The sequence below is a fragment of the Buteo buteo genome, chromosome 4, assembly GCF_964188355.1.
Source record: "Buteo buteo chromosome 4, bButBut1.hap1.1, whole genome shotgun sequence".
NCBI classification, from domain to species: domain Eukaryota; kingdom Metazoa; phylum Chordata; class Aves; order Accipitriformes; family Accipitridae; genus Buteo; species Buteo buteo.
The window spans coordinates 17,629,610-17,651,224 of record NC_134174.1 but is presented as its reverse complement, the minus strand read 5'-3'; the positions used below and the strand labels follow the sequence as shown (position 1 = coordinate 17,651,224).

General features: G+C 35.0%; 1 protein-coding gene across 3 annotated transcripts in view; it reads right to left on the bottom strand.

The window, feature by feature from the left end:
- TBC1D22A (TBC1 domain family member 22A) overlaps positions 1-21,615 on the bottom strand; it is a 188,755-nt gene that overhangs the window by 36,460 nt on the left and 130,680 nt on the right. For 2 of the 3 annotated variants that reach the window (XM_075024915.1, XM_075024917.1), the window contains exon 12: positions 276-371. The exons of the other annotated variant lie outside the window; for it this stretch is intronic. In XM_075024915.1, coding sequence (XP_074881016.1) covers positions 276-371 — 96 coding nt within the window. The remainder of the gene's footprint in view (positions 1-275; positions 372-21,615) is intronic. 3 annotated transcript variants of the gene reach the window in all.

The window sequence follows — 21,615 nt, the reverse complement described above, 5'->3', positions numbered from 1 at the left end:
ACTTCTAACAGCATCTCCAGAAATCATCTTCTCAAAGTCTGTCTCAGTTAAAACACCATTTTTTTTCCCAGAGTGGACAAAGAAAATACATCTCCTACTGCTTATAGTCCATCACTTCAGATCTAACAGTTTTGGAGCAACTATAACAAACAGTCAGACACCGTCAGTCTTGCTGCAACTGCTACTATTTTGTCATAAATTCATCCCGAAGTAACACTAGGAGGCTAAATTTAATAAATACTACCCTGTGCTTGAAAAATATCCCCTTCACTTACTTGAAAATCTTTCTCTTCCAGGATCTCTTTCCTCCACCTGACAAGGAAGGCAGCACAGACGTACAAGTGGAAGTGAGAAAAACCCTCTGGTTCAGACTAGAAAAAATAAAAATATATCATCCTTTCAATACACAGATAATACTTTTGATCACCATATACCCCAAGTGTATTTTTATAGCATTCACTACTAACTATAAGTGTCATTTAAATCTCTCTCTTCATATTACAAACATGTTTGCATTCCATCTATGCCAAACCTCTTCATAGCTATTATCTGTAACAGAAATTAAGGTGAGGTATGAATCCATTTCTCATATTTAAATTAATTCTCTACAGATATGTTTTCCATTTCTGAAGTTATCCATTGGCTTTTATCTGGCATGAAATACTGTACTGTCTGGCTCAACATTGTGGTGTGAACATATGCTTGACCTCCATTATTAAGAGCAAACTTTACAACTATTAGTAGCTTTTTCATTATAAATTCTGCTATAGGAAATTATTAAGCATTTTAACTGCTTAACTTGGTCTATATTTGACTGAATTAGAGGTTTTTACTACAGGAAGAAAATCCATTCATAACACAAAATATTTACAACTCAGATTTGTATTTGGATCTGCAGCATTCTGTTCTACTTCAAGGCAGCAGATTCAGTTACTTTATAAAACTCCCCCTAGAAATTAAGATTTCATAAGTATATCTAAGAGTTCAGAAAAATTTGTGATCCTACTTTTAAAAGACTTCACTAAGTTTTCTTGTATTACCAAATTAATCTTAGATTTTATTTTCTATACCACTGAGAACTGAAAAAATAATGATGATATTTAATTATCAATGTGATGACTGTGAACTAATGCTACATAAAATCTCATTAAAATAACATTTAAAAATAGTAATTGTAAGATTAAGCTACATAATCTGACAAATGTAGGCATACTTAAATGCTGATATCTAAATAATTTATAAGATCTAATTGCAGCGCTTTAAAAGTATAGTAATTTTTTTCGTTTTCTCTACTGGTCATTTCAAAACTGCAGTTTACTCTTTAGAAAAATACAGTGTTCTGCTCAAGTAACGTGAACTAAAACAACTTCTTATGTAATACATAATGTGATAAAATATCTATTTTATTGCTGTTTAACCTAGAAGAGCACAGTATTTAAAACATTCCACGTAACACTTGTAACTGTGCAATAAAGTAACCTCATTGCTATCACAAGTCGAAAAGCAAAAATATTCTCCTCCTACTTTTCCTTCTTGTCTACCCCTGACTGATAGAAGTGGACAGTGTACTACAAGGGGTTGGTACAAACACCATGTTAACAGCTACAGAAACAAGAGATCATCCTGTCCACCAAATCAGTAAGAGGCAAGAAAAGAGATAATACCAATTATTTGCAGGGAAGTTTTAAGTTATTTAGTTGAAACTGAAAATACGGATTAGTTAATTTTGAAGGCAGAAAAGAAAGGTTCTGATTATAAAATCATGTGATATTTTTCCTACTCTAGGAAAACACTCTACTTGAATAACATGACTTGAATAACACTGTAAAATACCAGGACAGACAAAGCATATGGTAATTTTAAATAGACTTCTCACCAGAGTTTGTCTTAAACAGAAAAACCAAAGTAAAGTCCAATTTACAATATTAGAGTTTTACAGAATCATGCACTTACTACCATCCTCCTGAAAAATCCACGTCTTTTACTTCAGTATTGGTATTTCTCTTGGGATGGAAAGTTAACATATATAAAAGCATAAAATGGTATCTCAAGAAGACATTCTTGTAAGAAAAGTGCTGCTACCACTTATTATATCAGATACTATTGTGGCAATAATCAAAATAATCAAACACAACCCCATAAAATGCAGGAAGCCAATTCTAAGAAAACAACCCTTTTCCTATTTTAATGTGTAAATAAATTTGCAGAACATGCAGTATTTTCTTAAATTCAGCCTTTGATTTCCATCTCTAAAATGAGAAAAAATATCTTTAAATTTTTAAAATTAAGTATAGAAAGAGTACTTGTGGTCTATTTTTTTCTCAGCATGGAACTGCAACCGATTTCTCACTTTTAACATGAATTTTAAAAATGTCCTTTCAAGTAGTAGCCTTTAATCATACATGGAAGGTTTCTATTTTTCTGGAATATACATCATAATCTTATAAAAGTGATAACCTTTCTTCAAATTTGGAGGGCAAACAGGGTAGCAATGCCCAATGAAAATAGACTATGTTTAAGACTTAAGTCAACAGCCTGTACAAGAAAACATCAACACATTTCCCAGAAGCCCACTCTGAAATATGTGCTGTCACTAGTGAAGACTTTCTGGCATTGTAAGAACCAGGTCAGTTCACCATTACCCTGGTGAACTATGATCTGTGTTTAGATCTACTTCAAAGAACGGGTAAGTGAAGAGCATGGCAACAGCCTGAACATTTACAATCAAATAGGAAAGCAGGGAAGAAAAAAAATGATGGTTACAGGGTGGGGGCAAATAAATCTGGATTGAGATTGTTGAACAGATAAAAGCACAGAAATACTGCTCAGGGTAGATTAAGAAAGAGGAAGACTATTTTTTTAGATAAAGAGGTAGGAAGACTGAATAGTCTGTAGGCAGGAAAATTTCATTTAAAATAGTAATTATTAATCAGGATATTTTATGTATTGGATTATTTATTATCCTACCCGAATATAATAAAGGTTTAAATTTCTTTAATTACATGACATGAGCAAGAAACAGGGAACTGAAAAGAACTTGGTTTGTTATTAATATATACTAATCCTCTTTTCTTCTCCTCACTCCTCCAACATTATGTAAGTTTTTGAAAAGCATAGAGGAGAAGGAGGCAGGATTAAAGAAATCTGTCTGAAAGTAGCATTTCAACTTTCAAAGTAAATTTGCAGTAGCTATTGGCAAAATTGTTTATTTTGCTCTCTCTTACATTGACTCACAAAACAATATTACACAGCTAGTCAAATTAGATCATCAGAGTATTCTTTTTTCTGATAATAACCTAAGATTCTGATTTGAAGCCCAAGAATTCATTCTATTATCACATAATAGAGAAAATTCTTCCATTGCCAGAAAGTCAAGATAAGTGGCTTAAAAAAAATTAAAATCAAAAAAACCCAGAACTGCAATGTTGGAAATTGAAAATGTTTTTGAGGAATTGCAGAAAAAATATCTGGAAGTATATAAGAACCTGTACTTTTTCTTGAGATTTTTCTGTTCAACCTTTTTTTTCCCCCAATACAATTTTCTTCAGCTCTTTTAAATTAAACCAAATAGGTTTAAATATGCAATTCATTAGAGAAAAAACGCATATCCCCCTATAGATTTAAAAATGCATCATGCTTCAGAGATAAGTCTAGGCTACAAAGTATTTCCAATGGATAGTTTTAGACAGTCTTAGAAATTGAGTAAAACAGCTAATGCATAATTGCCTTTTCTAACACCTGCTACCTATTATACTTTTCCATTTGTAGCTTTTGAAGTTACAAACAGTTTGATCTCTAAATGTACAGAAATGCAGACTATGAGCTAAAAGCTATTTAAAATCAAATATAAACAATGACCTTGATTTAAATATTTTAGCAAAAGATCTCAAGACAGATGTACAACCTTCCAGAAGACTTATTCTGAACATATTACAGACGACTCAGAGCACATTATCTAAGAACCATCTGTCATTATCAATAAAAATCATTTAGATTGTTAACATCACAAATATCTCATTGCCCTGCAAATGCTGGATCTCCTCTGCAGCTGAAATGAAAGGCATTCTTTATACTGCACTCCCTAAATTTCTTGAATTAGACAATCACTGAAAGAATGCAGATTTTGTTGTATGACTAGACTGATTATTGTCTAGTCAACGATTAGTCTAACTTGCCTCCCATACCTTGGGTACTTCAGCATTTAGGGAGGGTAATATCTCATGGTATTATATTTGTTGATAGAGTAAATATATGATTATTTTTTAAGTACTCAGAATGATTAAAACTATGAAATTGTGCCACCACATTTCACACGCAAATAATGGCTCAGACACAAGGATTTCCTAACACTTTATGGTTACAGATGAATAAAGCAACTTTAAGCAACTCCATTTTTACTACATTACAAAGAACAGATAATTTAGCTGTAAAAGGTTTAAGTAATTTTTCCAAAATTATCCAAGCAATCTATGGCAGAAAACGAGAAAGAAGCTAGCACAGGATCGTCATGCAAAGTGGAATGTGTTGGCTGCTCCTCCAAGATTCGCCTTTGCCATAAGCCAGAAGCTCTGACTTCCTAGGCACAGAGTCAATCCACCGTCAAAACTGAGACTCAGTTCCAGTCTGAGAAGAAACCCAGCAAGAGCACACCATGGAGGGGTCCATCAGGGTAACTCTCCCGCCACCAGGAATGACCAACAGCAGATGACTAAGAGTTTAAGAGTGCAAGCATATAGCAATACCTTCCCAGAACACTATTCCAACTTTTAATGATTTCACGCTCAGAGATGTCCTTACACAAGCTGTAGAATATGTTCATTTAATAGTTGTTAATGGATTTGTCTTCACTTATCTGCCCAAAGCTTTTTGCAACTGTAAGCTTTTTTGGTAATCACAAAGTCCTGTGGCAAAGAACTCTAAAATGCAAGTGTGTGCTATATAGCATGTCTGTTTTAAAGCCAACACCTGCTAGCTTCATTTAAAGCTGTTCAGTTATTGCATTGAAAGAGAGTATGAACAATCACTTCCTACTCACTTTCTTCAGTTCATTCATCTTTCCTTCTTTTTAGCAGACTAGAATATTTTTTTGCCTATTCCACCATTCCTCTTATACCCGTTCCACCATCTTTGCTCAGCCTTTTTAAACATCCTTTCCTGTACTTTTTTGATTTTGAAATAAGGTCCAAACTGTATACGGCATGTAAGGTGCAGAAAGAACATAACTCATAGCTGCATAATGATATTTTGTTCTCCTTTCCTTTTTCACAGTAATTCCTAACCTTTGATTTTTTTTTTCTTTTTCTTTCTTGACTGCTACTGAGGTTATGTTTTGCTCTTGGGCTTGAGTGTAGAAAGCTAAGTTGAGCCCGTGGTTATACTGGTACAGTTAGGATTGTTCCAAACACACACACACACACACACACAGTATCACTTCATATTTGTCCACGCAGAATTTAGGCTGTTATTTACTGTGTCGTTCTTTACAGCAACATGAAGTCCTGCAACTCCTTGCTGTCAGCCTCTCACCTTTACTACTCTCAGTAACATGGTGTTGCTAGCAAACTTCGCTTGTCTCACTCCTGTATCCCTTTTCCAATCACTTCAGCAGAAACAGCTAAAGCCTCATCACAAATTTTAAAAGAATTACATGTGATTTCCTTTAATTTTGAAACCTGCCTGCTTATTCCTACCATCTGTTTTCTCTCAGTTGTTATCCATACAAGGGCATTGCCTTTAATTCCATGGCCATGTTTTTTCTTTCATAACCTTTAGTGAAGAACCTTCTTCACTGTTTTCAGCAATCTCAACAGGCTACATCAACCTGGTGCATATGTTTACTGGCTTCTAAAGTTTTGCAAGGTGTGATTTCTCACTACAAAAATCATGACAACACTTTCTTAAAATGTCATATTTACTCATGGTGAAAGAATATTATGATTAAGTTTAGACAACACTGTATTGAAGTCACCTAAATCTTGTCATTCTAAAAGTACTGGAACGCTTCAAGGATTGCAGCTATTTTCATTGTAGACAGCAGCCTACCAACTCGTATAGGATCATAACCTTCCCCTGCCTGTCAGTTTTACAGTCAGTTATATAATGAAATTTTGATTATTCTGTGGTGCTAAAAATTTAAATTTCAATCATGATACATGTTAAAAAGTATTTTACAGTTATACATATATATATACCTATTAAAAACATATTTTAATTGAGCTAGCACATTTTGGACTGTCTTTTATCATTGTTTTTGTTTCACCATGACTATTCCCAAGCAGATGATCCTAAAAGCAGTAAGTGACCAACAGCACTTGTCTAAGTTGAATCTAATCTGACAATAAATACACCAACAAAGTTGGATCATTTATGCTTAACCCCCCCCCCCCCCAACTAAAAAACAACCTTACTTACAGGTAAGGCCTCTAAGTAGCTGTTTCTAATGCAAACACCCATCAACTAATATGAACATTTACAGGTTGGTTTGATCTTTGCATTAAAAACAAATCTGATCCAAACACATTTCATAGCACTTTAAAATCTGTAATCAAAACTAACATTTTCAGGTCATAACAGCTAGCTACAAGTATCTGGCACAGCCAAAACACCATGCAAGAATTACAATCTCAGCCCTTAGTGCTCATTCTAAGTCCCTTATAGAAGAGCTGTTTTAAAAAAACCTTTACAAGAACTGTGTTCACATTTCCTATTTCTGCTAGGAATGTTCAAAAAAGTTATTTATCTTACAATTTTCTATTAGATTTGGAAGATTTATGCAGAAAACTAGGTGAAGATCAGTTTTCATAACAATTTAGTAGTTGGCCTCTCTGATCTCATCAACAACAACTTGGCAACAGTTTCCAAAAGATGACTTGTGATATAAACCTCTGCTGCGAAATCCCAGCCGCAAGGAACACAGACCATTGCTGGAGGGTTTTTTTGATCAATGTCTTGCCCTGTTAGAGAGCTCCATATGGCATGCAAAATTCATGGTAAGACTATTAATCTATATCAAATATAAATGGATGCTACTGATAATTACTGTTTACTTGAACTACACAGGCTACCATTAATTGTTTAGTTTTAAGAAGCATCTTTCATATAACTTTCCACATTAGCTTGTACTTTGAGAACAGAGTTTAAATTACTGTCCTCTTCACTTGCTAATATGTTCAATTCAAACAGAATAAAAAATAACTAACTTCAACTGTGTGTTTGACCTTTTGTCCTAGCTTTTCCAGAATAAACTGTGGTGAAAAAAATTCAATGTTTCTCATTTAATTCATTTAAAGAATTTATCATGAAGTTTTTAAAGAGTTCATCATGACTAGGATGCCAAGTGGATTATGAGGTACCTTCACATCCAATACTGAAATGTGTTTTTCTTTTATAGTTATTTTTCTCCTCATGGGTGGTGGTTTATTACCTTCACATACAGAAAAGTTGCTAGATCTTAGCAAAGGAATGGAGCTTCTTATGCAACACCCTTATAGTCCTTTCTTGCTGAATTGGGTATTTAGAGAAGAAAGTGGAGTAAGGCAGCTTTCTTAAAGAATGCCTTTGATACAAATGCAAGGTGATGCTGAACTCTACACAAGGGAGAACAATTACACTTTGCAACACTTCCAACATTACTTTGAAAAGAACCTAGATATACACAGAAGAATTATGCAGTGAAATTATCAGAAAGCTTATTGATTTCTTTTCTGTAATTTCCCATGTTAATAAGCCTATTCTCATCTGCCGTGAAGACTGATCATTAGTTAGTTGTTCTTTGTACTTACTGGAGAAAATATTACTTAATCTGCTGCTTTGAATTTCTACAAAGCAGAAGGCAGACAACTTCTGTTTTGCCTACTAGTTATGGCTAGGCAGAACATGGCAAGAACAGAGATGTGGCAATGTGAACATGATTTCTACCAGTGATAATCAATCACTTCAATTTTAGCTAACAACAAACAACATAAAGGTCAGGGATGAGATATGAAGCTCCAATCTAATATATGTATTTTTGGCTCCTCTAGCAGGAAAAAACAAACAAACAAAACCCCCCAAAAACCAACCAAACAAAAAACCCCAAACCAAAACAAACAAACAAAAAAAAAAACAAAAAAAAAAACAAAAACAAACAAAAAAAAAAAAAACAAAAACAAAAAAAACCAAAACAAAACAAAAAAAACACCCAAACTTTCTGCAAGTTTTTCTTCCATGTAAGTTTTTAAGATCAAAAACTCCTAACTTGTATGGAGATGAGAACAGCAGAACCAACAGCAAGAACTAATGGAACTACTCCCGGCTAGTTTCAGTGCATTAACAAATAACAGCCACCTAACATTATAAGTCCTCATCAATAACAGTGGATAATTTACACTGTTTAGGTTTTAGAAAGTGGTTGATTACTTACAGCTATATTTTCTTTCTTTCGCCATAGTTAATGTATGAAGGAACAAAGTATTTCAGTTAGAGCCATTAATATGGTTCCTAATTATCTTACCAAGCTGTGGTGCAGTGTAACCATTTAAAGCAGAGAATCTCTATGTAATTAACAATGAACAACACTATGTCCTTACTTCCTCCCACAGCATGAAACACAAGAAATACAATGTATTTTGTTTCCTGCATGAGTATAAAGCTGAAGCATACACTTCCCTACAACCCTCAGTCCTGAGTATTTTCCTTGGGAAAAAGCTTAGACAGTCAGATCACACAAGCTGTAAGAGGATATGAGAAGATGACACTACCAACAGTCTTTTCAAAAATGTACACACGCTTGAAAAGTCTAACCCTCTAGTTATTTCCCAGAAAATCCATTTTGCATTTTTAATTTACTCATATGTCCCCCACTGTAACTTAAAATCCCTCTTGCATGGAGAAGTTATGGAAGTTCTGACTGAGTTGTTATGGAAAGCCTGAGGAGCAGTAAGATGAGAATAAAAAAGTGACAGACTAGTTGCCCCCCCCCCCGCCCCAGCACAGGTGAAGTTGAAGAAAACACTTTCTAAAAGCTGCAGGCTATTTCTTTTTTAATAGGTTGCATGGCAGATTTGAGTGAAAACCTCTAGACAAAATATTTTCAAAGGCATGTGCATTTGGGACACCAAAATGTAAATCTCATCTTTGCTTCATCTACAGTCAGTGACAGAAAGAACATTTATTGCAAAGACTTATTTTAAGCTAGGCTTAAAGTTGGGCTTCAATTATTGACATGATTGTCCAGCTGGAAAGAAATTTGTTTTGAAGTTTCCTTCTAATTAAGAACCTTTTCATTCTATCTGAAATCATTAATTTAATTTGAACTTAAACATTTAAATTCCTTCTCAAGTAATGACTTGACATCAATTAGTTGGCCAAAAATGTGGTGGAAAAAAGCAAAGCTGTGTCACACCAAAACCGCTTTTACTCACAGAATCCTCCTTAAAGATATGATTCACCTTACAAAGCATAAACTAAATCCAGACCATTAGTAAAAAATATGCTGCAACTGATTTAATTCTGAAGAACTTTGCTGTGAGGCAAAATATTTTTACATAAATATTTAACCTGCTTTAAGCAGACTACTGATGTGAAACCAGGACAGGCACCATTGATTAAAAAAGAATATGGCAACTTTCCCACCTTTGAGCAGAACTTCAGCAGATCATGTGAATCAAAACCGGATCATACTTCCTCAATAACCTGCTTTTAGAAGGCAAATGAGCACAAATATGCAATATAACTAATATTTACTAAACTAATTCCCTATTTCACCTTTTGAATTTCTAAACTATTTACCTCATGTATCATTTTAATTATTTTTGCAGTTCATTCCCAGAGAACCTTGGTGCCGGGAAATTAATTAAAGGGCACAATAGAAGAACTGTCAGCATTGTTTAAATACAATTTCAGCACTGGCCTCATTTACATGTATCCCTTTATTCTAAACAATGGGACTGCTGAATTTTTTGTATGAAATTGTTAGTTCATTAAAAAGAGCACAATGATATCCTTTTCTGCAGATACTCATCGGTTATCACATTTTGCTGAAATACATAAACCATGCTCACGACAACCACTAGAGCTTCTAGCCTCTGGATTTCAAAGATACTGAAATAGTTGTATAAGAGTTGTATAATAGCTTTTTGTGACCATATGACTGCTTAACAACATTCCTTGGCCTGCATGCTTTACATTGCATTCGGCTTCTGTTAAAACTAACACACTAATAATACCACCGAAACTAAAGTAGGCAGCTGCTGAATGCAGCAGCATCTTCACTGACTAAAGAGAAGAAAAAGCACAACAGCTGAAAACATTATTCAGCTGCTCTTCAGCTACGTCCAACACACAGGCTCTATAGTCATGATTCTGCAAAACTGCAGGTTTATAAAAGGGCTGATGTCAAAAGCAACTGAAAAGCCAACACCATTACTCACTCCAAGTATCTGAAAATTGCTAGTCACTCAATATCACAGCTGGAAATGTTAATGCATGGATTTTAATTAAATTTATTAGATACTTGATAGCTATCACCAGGAGCTTGATCTTGTCTGGATGAGTAAGATAAACTGCTTCTTACCTAAACAGTTAACAGAAAAGACTCACCAAGCTAATCCAAAAAATACTCTTCAGACCATTTCTAGTCCCATCCACCAAGTGGTTAGCACAGAAATAGATTTATAGTAGTGATGATCGGGTGCAGCTTTGCTGAAGTCTGGTCAGAATGAGAAACTACATCCACTTTATTAGCTACAGCAAAAATATTTCCTGTGAATAACACTATTGTTCTGAAGATGCTAATGTCTCAATGGATGCCACAGCCTGCTCAGTATTTACTTATCTCTCAGGACATTGAATCAAGGTAAGCTCTTTGATATGAATCTTTTCAAAATGCTGAAAATCAAAACCTGGTGCGCAGCAGAACAATCAAGTCAAAGTCTGCACTAATAATCATTCTTCACATCGTATCGCTGATTGAAGACAGCAGCATGAAACAAAAGACTTACGTGGGAATGGCAACACCTGTAGAGTTGTCACAATCTGCTTTATCAAGGTTCTCTGGAGGTTAACTCTGGTGCTGGTACTCATCTCTTAGAACTGAAAGATCTGTCTTGACCCTGAAAAGCCCTGAGCAATTATGAGACAGTAATATTCTCATACTTTTCTCCAGCACAGGTGTATCATACACTATCCATGGTTTCCTAAGTATATAGATTGCAACCGCTTTGTTGAGAAAAGCTTCTATGAGAATGTCCTATAGCAGTGTAAATGAAGAAAAAAGTGGCAGAAAGTGAGGAAAATTTTAAGATATTACCACCTGCATACAACTTTAGTAATTCTAGTATTACCAATAACACATGGGTTTTGTTTTCTTTTTTCTGGACAGCCTTACTCCATCACAGATAGAGCGTAGCTGAGCAGCTTGAGAAGCCCTTTCTCTACAACAGCTTCTTCCATACTGACAACATGAGGTGACCAGTACATCTTCATGCTTTTCCCATTTGACGTGACATCAGCAGAGTGTGAAGTTTAAGGTATTCAAATCTCTTACTGCTGTCAATAAACATGACTTGCTTTTTTCTTTCCACCAGCTTTTGTGAGCATCTCTCCACTAATCCATGTTGACATTTAAAGGGCTGAGTCTTCAGTACCAGTATCTTGACAGACACCAAAGCGAGCAAGAGTGCCCTAATCACTACCCCCACGGCCTTAAGCAGCTCAGAATGGGAGGATAGCTTTGATCCAAATAAAAGCTTTCTGGCTGATTTTTTTGGCTAAACACAGAATCTTCAGCTGAAATTCACAATTAACATCTAGTGTAGTACTTCTGTAAATTCCTTAATCAAGAACTATTGACCAAATAATTTAAAAGCACAATACTACTCCTACTGAAACAACCTGGGCACTGCATACTGCATTAAATTCCTAAATATTGCTCCAAATTTTGAGAAGCCTTTTACAGCTTATTTTATTCAAGCCTTCAAAAGAGTGCCTACTGAGGTTATAAATGACTCTCACTAGATTTCAGTTTTAGTATTATAAAAGAAAAAAATTATACTCCCATATAATTTTCTTCAAATCTCTTTTATTAAATTGTAACAAGCAACAATAAGACAATCATAATCATCCTGCCAGTCTTCAGGACGAATTTTATCAACAAAATGAATGTGAAAGGAACAAATATTTAGCAAAATAACAATTCAGCCTCTACAAAATTACAACAGAAACCAAAATGTTATCTACCCAAGTTGTGAACTAAAATAATAGATTTATCTATTAATAGATGTATCATCAAAATGTAATTTGTTACTGTATCTTTCCTTCAGCTTTATAATATTTTTCAAATTAAACAGATTTTTCCCACATGATTTTGCTTATAGCAATGAAGACTGAAGACTCTGAACTTTTAGGCTTTAAAATCTGACTAGAATATACTCTGAAATGTTGGAAAGAAGGATGTCAGGCTGCGTGTTCAAACAAATTTAAGTCAATGCCAATGTTTTAATACGTCAGATACCATTTAAGCTGCAAAACCAGCTTCTTTTGGTACATAGCTACAAGATTTTTGACACAGCTTACTCATCCCCAGTTACTTCATGTACATCGGTATTCCTCGATTCCCAAACACCCTAAATTAATATCAAAATGATTAAGGATGTTGAGAAAGTAAATAAAGAATAAAACAGATTTACTGCAATTATAGATTTTCTATACCTTAAAAAAAACACATGCAGAGATTTTATGATGGCCAATACTGATCATCTAATACCATTTTGGAAAACTGTTTTCTGTACACATTATTTTTCAGGGTAGTAAAAACTTACCAGTATAAAACCTTTGGTATTACAGAATGGCTCTGTGGAAAGATGAAGCTCACCATATACTGACAATGTTTGTAGCTCATTCCAGTCAAAATGGAGACAGTACAGTGCTATTAGTTGGAAGAAACATGCTCTAACCAACCAATGTGCATTGCAAAATGAGCTGCAAAGCAAAGAAATCAGCTCATGCAAAGTTCTACTGAAGATTTACACACTGAAGAGACTTCCAAAGCCATTCAGAAACTGCTTGTCCAGGAGCAAGGACAGAAATAGTGGTGTCAATTAATTGATTCCAGAAGTTTTACAGTACTCAGGACTAGCGATGAGCTACTGAAAATGGATCCTGGACACCTTTCAAGAATCTGCATTTGCCACATAACTTTCAGGCAGCAAAGACTCTGTCATGAACATTTCTAGGGCTGTTTATTTTTCATGTTACCTCAGTAAAGCGTGGCTAGTCTTAGAAGGCTGTGAAAAGCCTCTGCATCCCTGGGGTCTTAAACTATAAAGCAAATTAATACTCATTTGTGAAAAACGACAAGGTGCTGCTACTATGGAAACAGGCAGGAAGGAAAGGTTGTCATGCACTGCTCACTGAGAGCCTACAGGGACCCAAACTGCAGAGTTCTATTTCCACAAAGGGTACAGGACCAGAGACAAAGAGAATTTAAAAAAAAAAAAAATAAAAAAAATTCATAGCCCAATTACAATAAAAGAAACGAAGAATGCATGTGTAATGAAAAGGAATTCAATACCACAGGGGAAGGGAATCTACGAGTCAGAAAACCAAAAACGTCTTTACCACATCCCTAATTTACATAGCAGGTATTCAGAGATGATATTAATAATCACACTTCAAACTTTAAGAAATAAAAATATACTGCAATCATACAAACATTTAGTCTGCACTTAAATATTTAACTTCAAAAAGTGATACAGTATTATGCAACAAAATGCATTTCAAATTGTATCTTTGGAAATCTCAACAAAATCAAAGTTTTTAATTATGAAAATGTTTTAATAAAAGGCAGGTGTTGGATTATTTCAAATTAAAACAGCAGCACATCACCCCCATAAAAGCAATTTTTCCTGAAATATTAAAATGAAGTTGAAACATACCTAAAAGACAACTTTCCTCTATCCACAATCTAAGCTTTAAAAAACGTATCATTAATGAAAGTTGTTTATACCTTTCAGAAAGGACAGATTGATTTGTTTTCCCACTAACACACTGCTTTTCTGCAGGTTTGATAAATTACTATGAACAAATCTAGTTAGAAAGAAGAAAAACCTGTTTATTAACAAACAAGAAGACTATTAGCACTTAAAGCCTCCATCATGAAAATGCTACAGTTAATTTTGTGGAAAGGTATTTGAGCACAACGTATAAGAATTTTTTTTTCAGCTACAAGAGAATTTATTAAAGGATAATCAGAAGATAGAGTTTTTGTTGAGCTGATTTGTATTTAATAATTTATATAAAACTTTCAAACAATCTGTTCTCCATTTATGGAAAGAAAAGAAACTGGTAAACTTGACATTATCTGGAAATTTTCATCCATAACTTTTGCAAAAGAGGAAAAAAAAAAGAGTTGAGAGTATTTAAATGAAAAAGCAAGAAAGCACAGGCATTTCAACCATTATCTCTATTGCCCTATCTACTAGACCATGTTTCCCCGCCAAAATAAACTATTTATTTCTGCCTAGAATGCAAAAAATCTTCTGCATAGCTTTTTATATCCATTTAGCTTATTCAAGGTTTTATTACTATTTCCTAAGTTACTACAAAAAACTTGCATTTTCAATACTATTTATTGTATTCCATAAAAGTTCCATTAGAAACAAATTCAGAGCAAATATAAGTTGGAGGCATCATTTCCATTTATTACATTTCATAATACCTTTTTCATTCAGAGGTATCAACACAATCTACGGAATTATTGTCGTTCTCAAAGACAGATAAAGGACAAAAAAAAAATCACAGCATAGTGTCTAATTATTGTCATCCATCAAAAACAATGGAATATATATTAAAAGTTATACAATACTGTCTACAGTAATCATATGGATATTTATGATGAACCAGTTTAAGAATATTGTGAAAGATTGTCAGTTTTATATATGTTTTCAGTTTGTGTAGGTTATATTCCTTTTAATAAACAGACACCAGGAGGTCAGGATGATGCCTCTGGAGAAAGAGTGAGATTCCCTTAAGAGCTTCCCTTCCAAGCAACTGAGGACACCTAGGAAGGAAAGTTCCAGTGACCACAATGAAGACCAGAAGAAAAATTACAGCAAAGAATTGCACAAAACAGAGCCAGAAAGACTGATGAGAGGATCAGGAAAGAAACAGTTTGATGAAAGAAATCTTGCAGAGGCCAGAGAGGGCTCTAGGAGGCTTGCTAGGATTCAGAAAGTCATTAAGGGCACAGCTACTGCAGTGTTCTGGTTTGGATTGCAAGCATTCTTTTGAAATACATTCTCATGTACATTCATGCACTGAATCATGGCTCGCATTGTAGAGTTTCTCTCCACAGATCCACTCCTATTGCACTGCACTGTTTGCCAACGCAGACACTCAAAGTCAGAAATCAAACCTGGAAGCAAACCCACCATAGAAAGATGCATTGAATAGATGTAGAGTTGCCTACAAACTCCTTTTACTTCTGTTCTGTCATAAATAGAAAGAATTTTGTGACTAGTAAAGAAAATAATTATTCTAATTTCTACTTATTAAAACCCAGTCTTTAAACAATTCAAAAAGCATTTTTGGAATGCTTTCAAGTAAAGAGGAGGAGCTATGTTAACCTACCTCCAAGCTCAGGCGAACCTGAGGTTTTACTGAGTATCCAGGGTCCTGTCAGAGGTAGTACAGGTAGTTAAGAACTATCCTCTTGCACATGAAAGACTTCCTGCAAAGTTTTTTTTATCTTCTATTTCCATCATCACTTACAAGCATAACAGAGAAAAATAAGAGTCAGACTGGGAATTTGATGTAGTGTTTCCCCATATACTCCCTCTCTGCAGGAAAAGACAATCAGACACAAAGTATTTTAGTTTCAAAAACGTTCAGCCAAACTAAACCACAGAAGAGTCTGCGATTTTATCTCAGCCATCTGCTTCATTTATAAGCAAAGAATGTTCAATATACTGCAATAAATTCAAAGCCTTCAATCTGTCTCCTGTCACGGGAAAAACGAGAATGTTGCAGTGCAAAAGATGGGAAATACTGTGAATTTCCATTAATACTTGAAGTGGTCAAACACCTTTTGACTCCAGACTAAAACAGAATATCATGCCCAATTTGCTTTATTCTGATATTCAGAACTAGAGAAATAATACAAACACAGCTCCTATTACCACTTAAACCCGAAGATTTCTCAGAACTTCGTAAACATTTATCGCATAATTCTTAGCACTCTGAAGTCAAATGGACACCACCATCTTCCTTCTAGAAAAGGAAAGCATAGCTAATTCATAATTATTAACACCCGCTCTCTTTCATTATTCACTCTCTATAAGAAAGCATGGACATGCACAATTGCTAGTCCAACCTCCAGCAGTAATGGTATTCATCAGTAATCTTCTTGTGAGCCTTTACAACGGCCCTACTACTTGACTTCAATCAGCTGTAAAGCTCCTTTATTCTGTTATCACATCAGTGTGAGGGAATGAATGCCAAGGATTGAATGCCCTCCTAAAGGAGCACAGTCATGCTGTTAGAATAGCAATGAGCTTCATCTGACACTGCTCAACACATTCTTTCACACTCCCTCACTCTTGCAGAGGAATGCATGCATGATAAAAATAAGTATCTGTTGAGTGTGAGTGCTAAGAAACATATCTATAGAATAATATACTAAATAGAGCATATCACAGTTTAATAGAAAGAATTGGAAACTGATATAAAGGATGCAATTAATAGACGTAACTAGCAGCAGTTGCGTTCCATTTGTCAGAAGAAAGGGATGGGTGGAATAATTATTCTGCTAGTGAGAAAGATACACAGAATTTCAATACAGAATGTCTCATCTATTAATACTCAATTCTCCTTAAGCTCTTTTTATTTTTGCTGATGCAAGGACCTAAACACAGACTTGTTCTTGCTCATTTTAATAAAGAGAAGAAAACATGAGGTCCAGATCAAAAAACGGATGATTGTTGATATTCTAAGTAGAACCTTTTGGTAGCTCAGCCTGTCTCCTCCCTGTACTGTTTACTGTTGTGCACATTGCTTTAGCCAAAACAACGGGTTTAGCCTGATATGAAATCTCTACTAGTATGCACCCAGAATCTAGACTACCACATCAACAAAGTTATCGGACAACTCGGGCAGGAAACTAAATTGTCATATTGCTTTTAGGACTCAGAGGTTTTTTTGCTTTTGTTGTTGTAATTTCAGACACATCATTAACACTCCACCATGAAAGTAAGCTATGCTTTAGCAGGAAGAACAAACCAAAGTGCATCTTTCGAGCTCAAGTATATTGGTGGATTTTCAGTAATAAATATGTTATAAAATGCTTTACAAAAATTTATATTTCAACAGTTAGTGTAAATTCCACTTTCTGACCAGCTATAAAACAGTGTTTTTCCTCTAGAGAGGTTATTTCTACAAAGTATTTTTAAAAGATTGCAATCAAAACTGATTTTCATAATGATACTGAAAAATTTACACAATCTTGTGAATATAAGATACAGTGGCTGAAAGGAGTAAAGACTCAGAAAGCTTGGCAAACAAAATGCAGCAACTATTCCAAGAAAACTCATTCTTTTTTAGGACATTCTCTTTTAAATCAACACTAGGCAGCAAGTCCATTCATTCTGTAAATCTTGTACTTTATAATCTCAAAACCAACATGTTTATGCTTCTAATTCCTTACAGTCACTATGATATTCTGATTTTTTCCCCCCTCAGTTAAAATCTTTATATTAAAAAAAAAAAAAAAAAAAAAATCTTCCTTGCATGTGACCTTATTTAAATTCCTGTGCTGTTCAGTTAAGGATGAAGAAAAAGTATGGTCCTGTAGACTGTGAAACGCCTTTGTGTTATTTGACCAGAAGCAGGTTATTTCAATAGTGCACTACACTCTACAGTCCATTTTAGAGCAAACAGGAATACAGTGAAATCTTTCTGCTGTGAAGTATCTCTCAGCATCAACTGCTGCTTGGAGAAGCAGAGAACAAGCTTTGTGCCCCTTCTCAGGAATAAGGCATTGGTGTGGCAAGTGAATGGGGCTTCTGAACACTATTTTGAGAAGATGAACTGACATCTCAGCATACTGGAGATACATTAGAACTTAACGAGTGATTCAACCGATAATGTTTTCTTGAGGAGCTACAACGATCCAGTGATATAAAAAGCAACTTTTCCAATAAGAATGTTTTAAATATTTTGTCCTGCACCTCTCGATCATGCCTGTAAAAAGATCAAAACTCAGGATGAAGCTCTACAAAACACCTTCCTCAGTGAAAGCATACATCCAAAATTGCATCTGCAGTGGTGCTAGACTTGAGTATATAATATTTTGGTGACACCCTTTCCCAGTAATCTGAGGAAGAGAAGGCATCAACAGAAATCAGTAGAGAGGTGGGGTTTTTTTTAGTATAGGTGAGCAACAAAAACTTATCATAACTTGGTCAGCCCTGAATTGGTCAGGCAGTTGGACTAGATAATCATCGTAGGTTCCTTCCAACTGAAAAACTCTATTCTATTCTATTAGACTAATTACATCCTAACAAACAGTTATTAGCACATACGGGCAGAAAAACTGAATCACATGTGGAAAGGGGCCAGAAATTATTACTTCTAACGAGGCCAGACAGACATGCCCTGCCTCCTCTCACAACAGTACAATACAGAACTGCCCAGCTCCCTATGCCTTGCTTAAGCTTAATTATGTCTAATAAACAATAAAGCTAAATTAGAACAGGATCCTCCTCACAGCCATGGGCACAAGGAAGGAAATGAATGGCAGCTGAGATGCCACAAGTCCAAACAGCCCACTGACAGAAGAACAGGAAAGCACTCATAGCTCACACTTGGTTTCGGTAAATAACATTATTCAAAAGAACTAGGCTGTGCCAAAAGTAGATTGCAAGAAGACACATGCTTGATGAGCAAAAGACCTCTGAAGGCTGTTAACACGCTGCTTTTACACAACATTAATGAACTCCTGGGCACCAGTTTCAGGATTAAGCATGAGGTTAGGCTTGTAGTTAACACCATGTGCTTTAGTCAGGCCTGCATACTTCTACTTTTGCTCATCTTCGTACTGCCAAGAACTCTTTCTAAATATGAAGAGTTTTCTGAATCAGGATTTATTTGTATTCCTGAAACCAATGCAGAATAAGGGCAAAATGAAAAAAAAAATAAAATTAAAAAATACTGCATTGGTGAGTAAAACTTTTAATGAATATTTAACTCCAGAAAGTCTACTTTTACACTGATACTATCAGAATTTTTGGAAATGACACTAGGAAAAACCATTTATAGCAACAAGCTGATTAATCTGAAAAAAGCTAAAATACATAGAGTAGCTTAAATCATACAAATATAAATTCAAGCACATATAAAAGAAACAGATACCCATTGCATTTTAATACCAAAATAAGTAATTGTTAGATTCCTCATTAAAAAATCCTTTGTGGAAACTAAAATTTACTACAATAAAAGCACCTGCAATATTACTCTGACTTCACATAATTTCCTGTTAATGATCTAGACTTAGCAATGTGATGGAAAACTTAATAACACAGTATTTAAGTTCTTACATAAAGGAACAAACTGGAAGAAAAACAAATTCAGAAAGGTTTTAAATTACTCAAAAAGATAAAAGAATTTCCTTCATTTCCCTTAATTTTACAATCAGTTCTTTAAGGGATCAAAGCATGTTTTATTTAGAAATGTTAAATACAAGACAACTTATTTCTCCTACACTTTGTTCTCCCCACTCCTTCCTTGCTGAAGGAATAACATTAGTTTTTGCTCATGCTGTTAAACAATATAAATGTCTTGTCCATAGTGGGAAGCTATCATGTTTAAAATTAAAGAAATATTTATTTCCAAATATACTTGATCCTGGCATGTAAACCCATATAAGACTGATATTAATGTTTTGTGAAAAATAAAATGCTTCCAATATCTATCTTGCAAGAATGTGGAACTAAATAAAATACAAATAATGAAAAACTGGATTACTGGAAATATTGGAGGTCAAATCTGATGTTTGGCTGAGACCAGGAAAAGGAAGCTCTAAAGACAGAAATAGATGAACAAAAAGCAGGCCTTGTCTCTGTGAGCAATACTAACACCTGAAGAAAATCATCTTGTACTTTGAGTAAGAGTTTATTCACACAAAAAGGTCTATCTATTATCATCCCGTTAAAAAAAGCATACAGTTTTGATGAATAATTGTTTACCTAATTAGAGGTTTTCTTGGCTTAACTGGAAAACAAAGACATAATTTGCCTATAATACAAATCAGATTTTATGTAAAATATTTGTATAAATTTTTCTCTTGACACTTTGCTTTGCTCATTTATTTGTCAGCAAATCAAGCAACCTGCTGAACTAGACTAAATGAAGAGCCCAGGTCTCCTCATGTATTTGGAGACCAAATGAGGAGTTAACTATCCCTACTAGGTTACATTGCCAAGTGCTGGAATAAAATGCATGTGGAAGGAAGCGCAGAAAAAAATAACTTTGAAAAACAAAGGATGGCACATTTTGGAGTCCTGTTTTTAAAACAAAACAAGATTTACGTGGAAAATGTAGGTATCAATATCTAGCAAATCAACATCTTATATTTTTCTATTTAAATACATAAATTACCAGAAAGCCTTCATTATCAATACTGTAAGTTAATAAATACCGTGATGCTTAATTCTGCATGTCCATGTTGCATTTCTTAGTACAACTTTAGACCCTAAATGCAACACGAAACATTCCAACCATGATGTGGGTATGAAAAAACACAGTGCCTTGCAGAAGACAAACATCCTTCTATCACATAGAGTTTCTAAAAACTGCTAAAAATAATATCTTTTTCAACCTTTCTACCCTTTCTAGAGTAATCCTTCTGCTCTTTAGGACAACCTATGGAACTCTTATATGATACATCTGAGAAACTTTGCAAGTGTTCAGTTATTTTGGACAAATTTAGCTAAACAACCTTCATTATGTGGAAAATATCCAAATGTTATCAACATAGTGTGGTAGATTGACCCTGGCTGGGTGCCAGGTGCCCACCAAAGCCGTTCTATCACTCCCCATCCTCAGCTGGACAGGGGAGAGAAAATATAACAAAAGGCTCATGGGTCAACATAAGGAGTTTAATAAAGTGATAGCAAAGGTCGCACGTGAAAGCAAAGAAAAACAAATGATGTTATTCTCTACTTCCCATCAGCAGGCGATGTCCGGCCACTTCCTGGGAAGCAGGGCTTCAGTACGCATAGTGGTTGCTCCGGAAGACGAAAACGCCCCTTTCCATCTCCCTTTACTTAGCTTTTATATCTGAGCTGATGTCATATGGTATGGAATATCTGTTCGGTTAGTTTAGGTCAGCTGTCCTGGTTATGTCCCCTCCCAAGATCTTGCCCTGCCCCAGCCTGCCATTGAGGGGGGGGCAAAAATGTTGGAGAAACAGCCTTGATGCTGTGCCAGCGCTGCTCAGCAGTAGCCAAAACACTGGTGTGTTATCAACACCTTTCTAGCTACCAACGCAGAGCACAGCACTACAAGGGCTGCTATGGGGAGAATTAACTCCATCTCAGCCAGACCCAATACACATAGCTTCAGCATCTCAGTATGGCTACTATA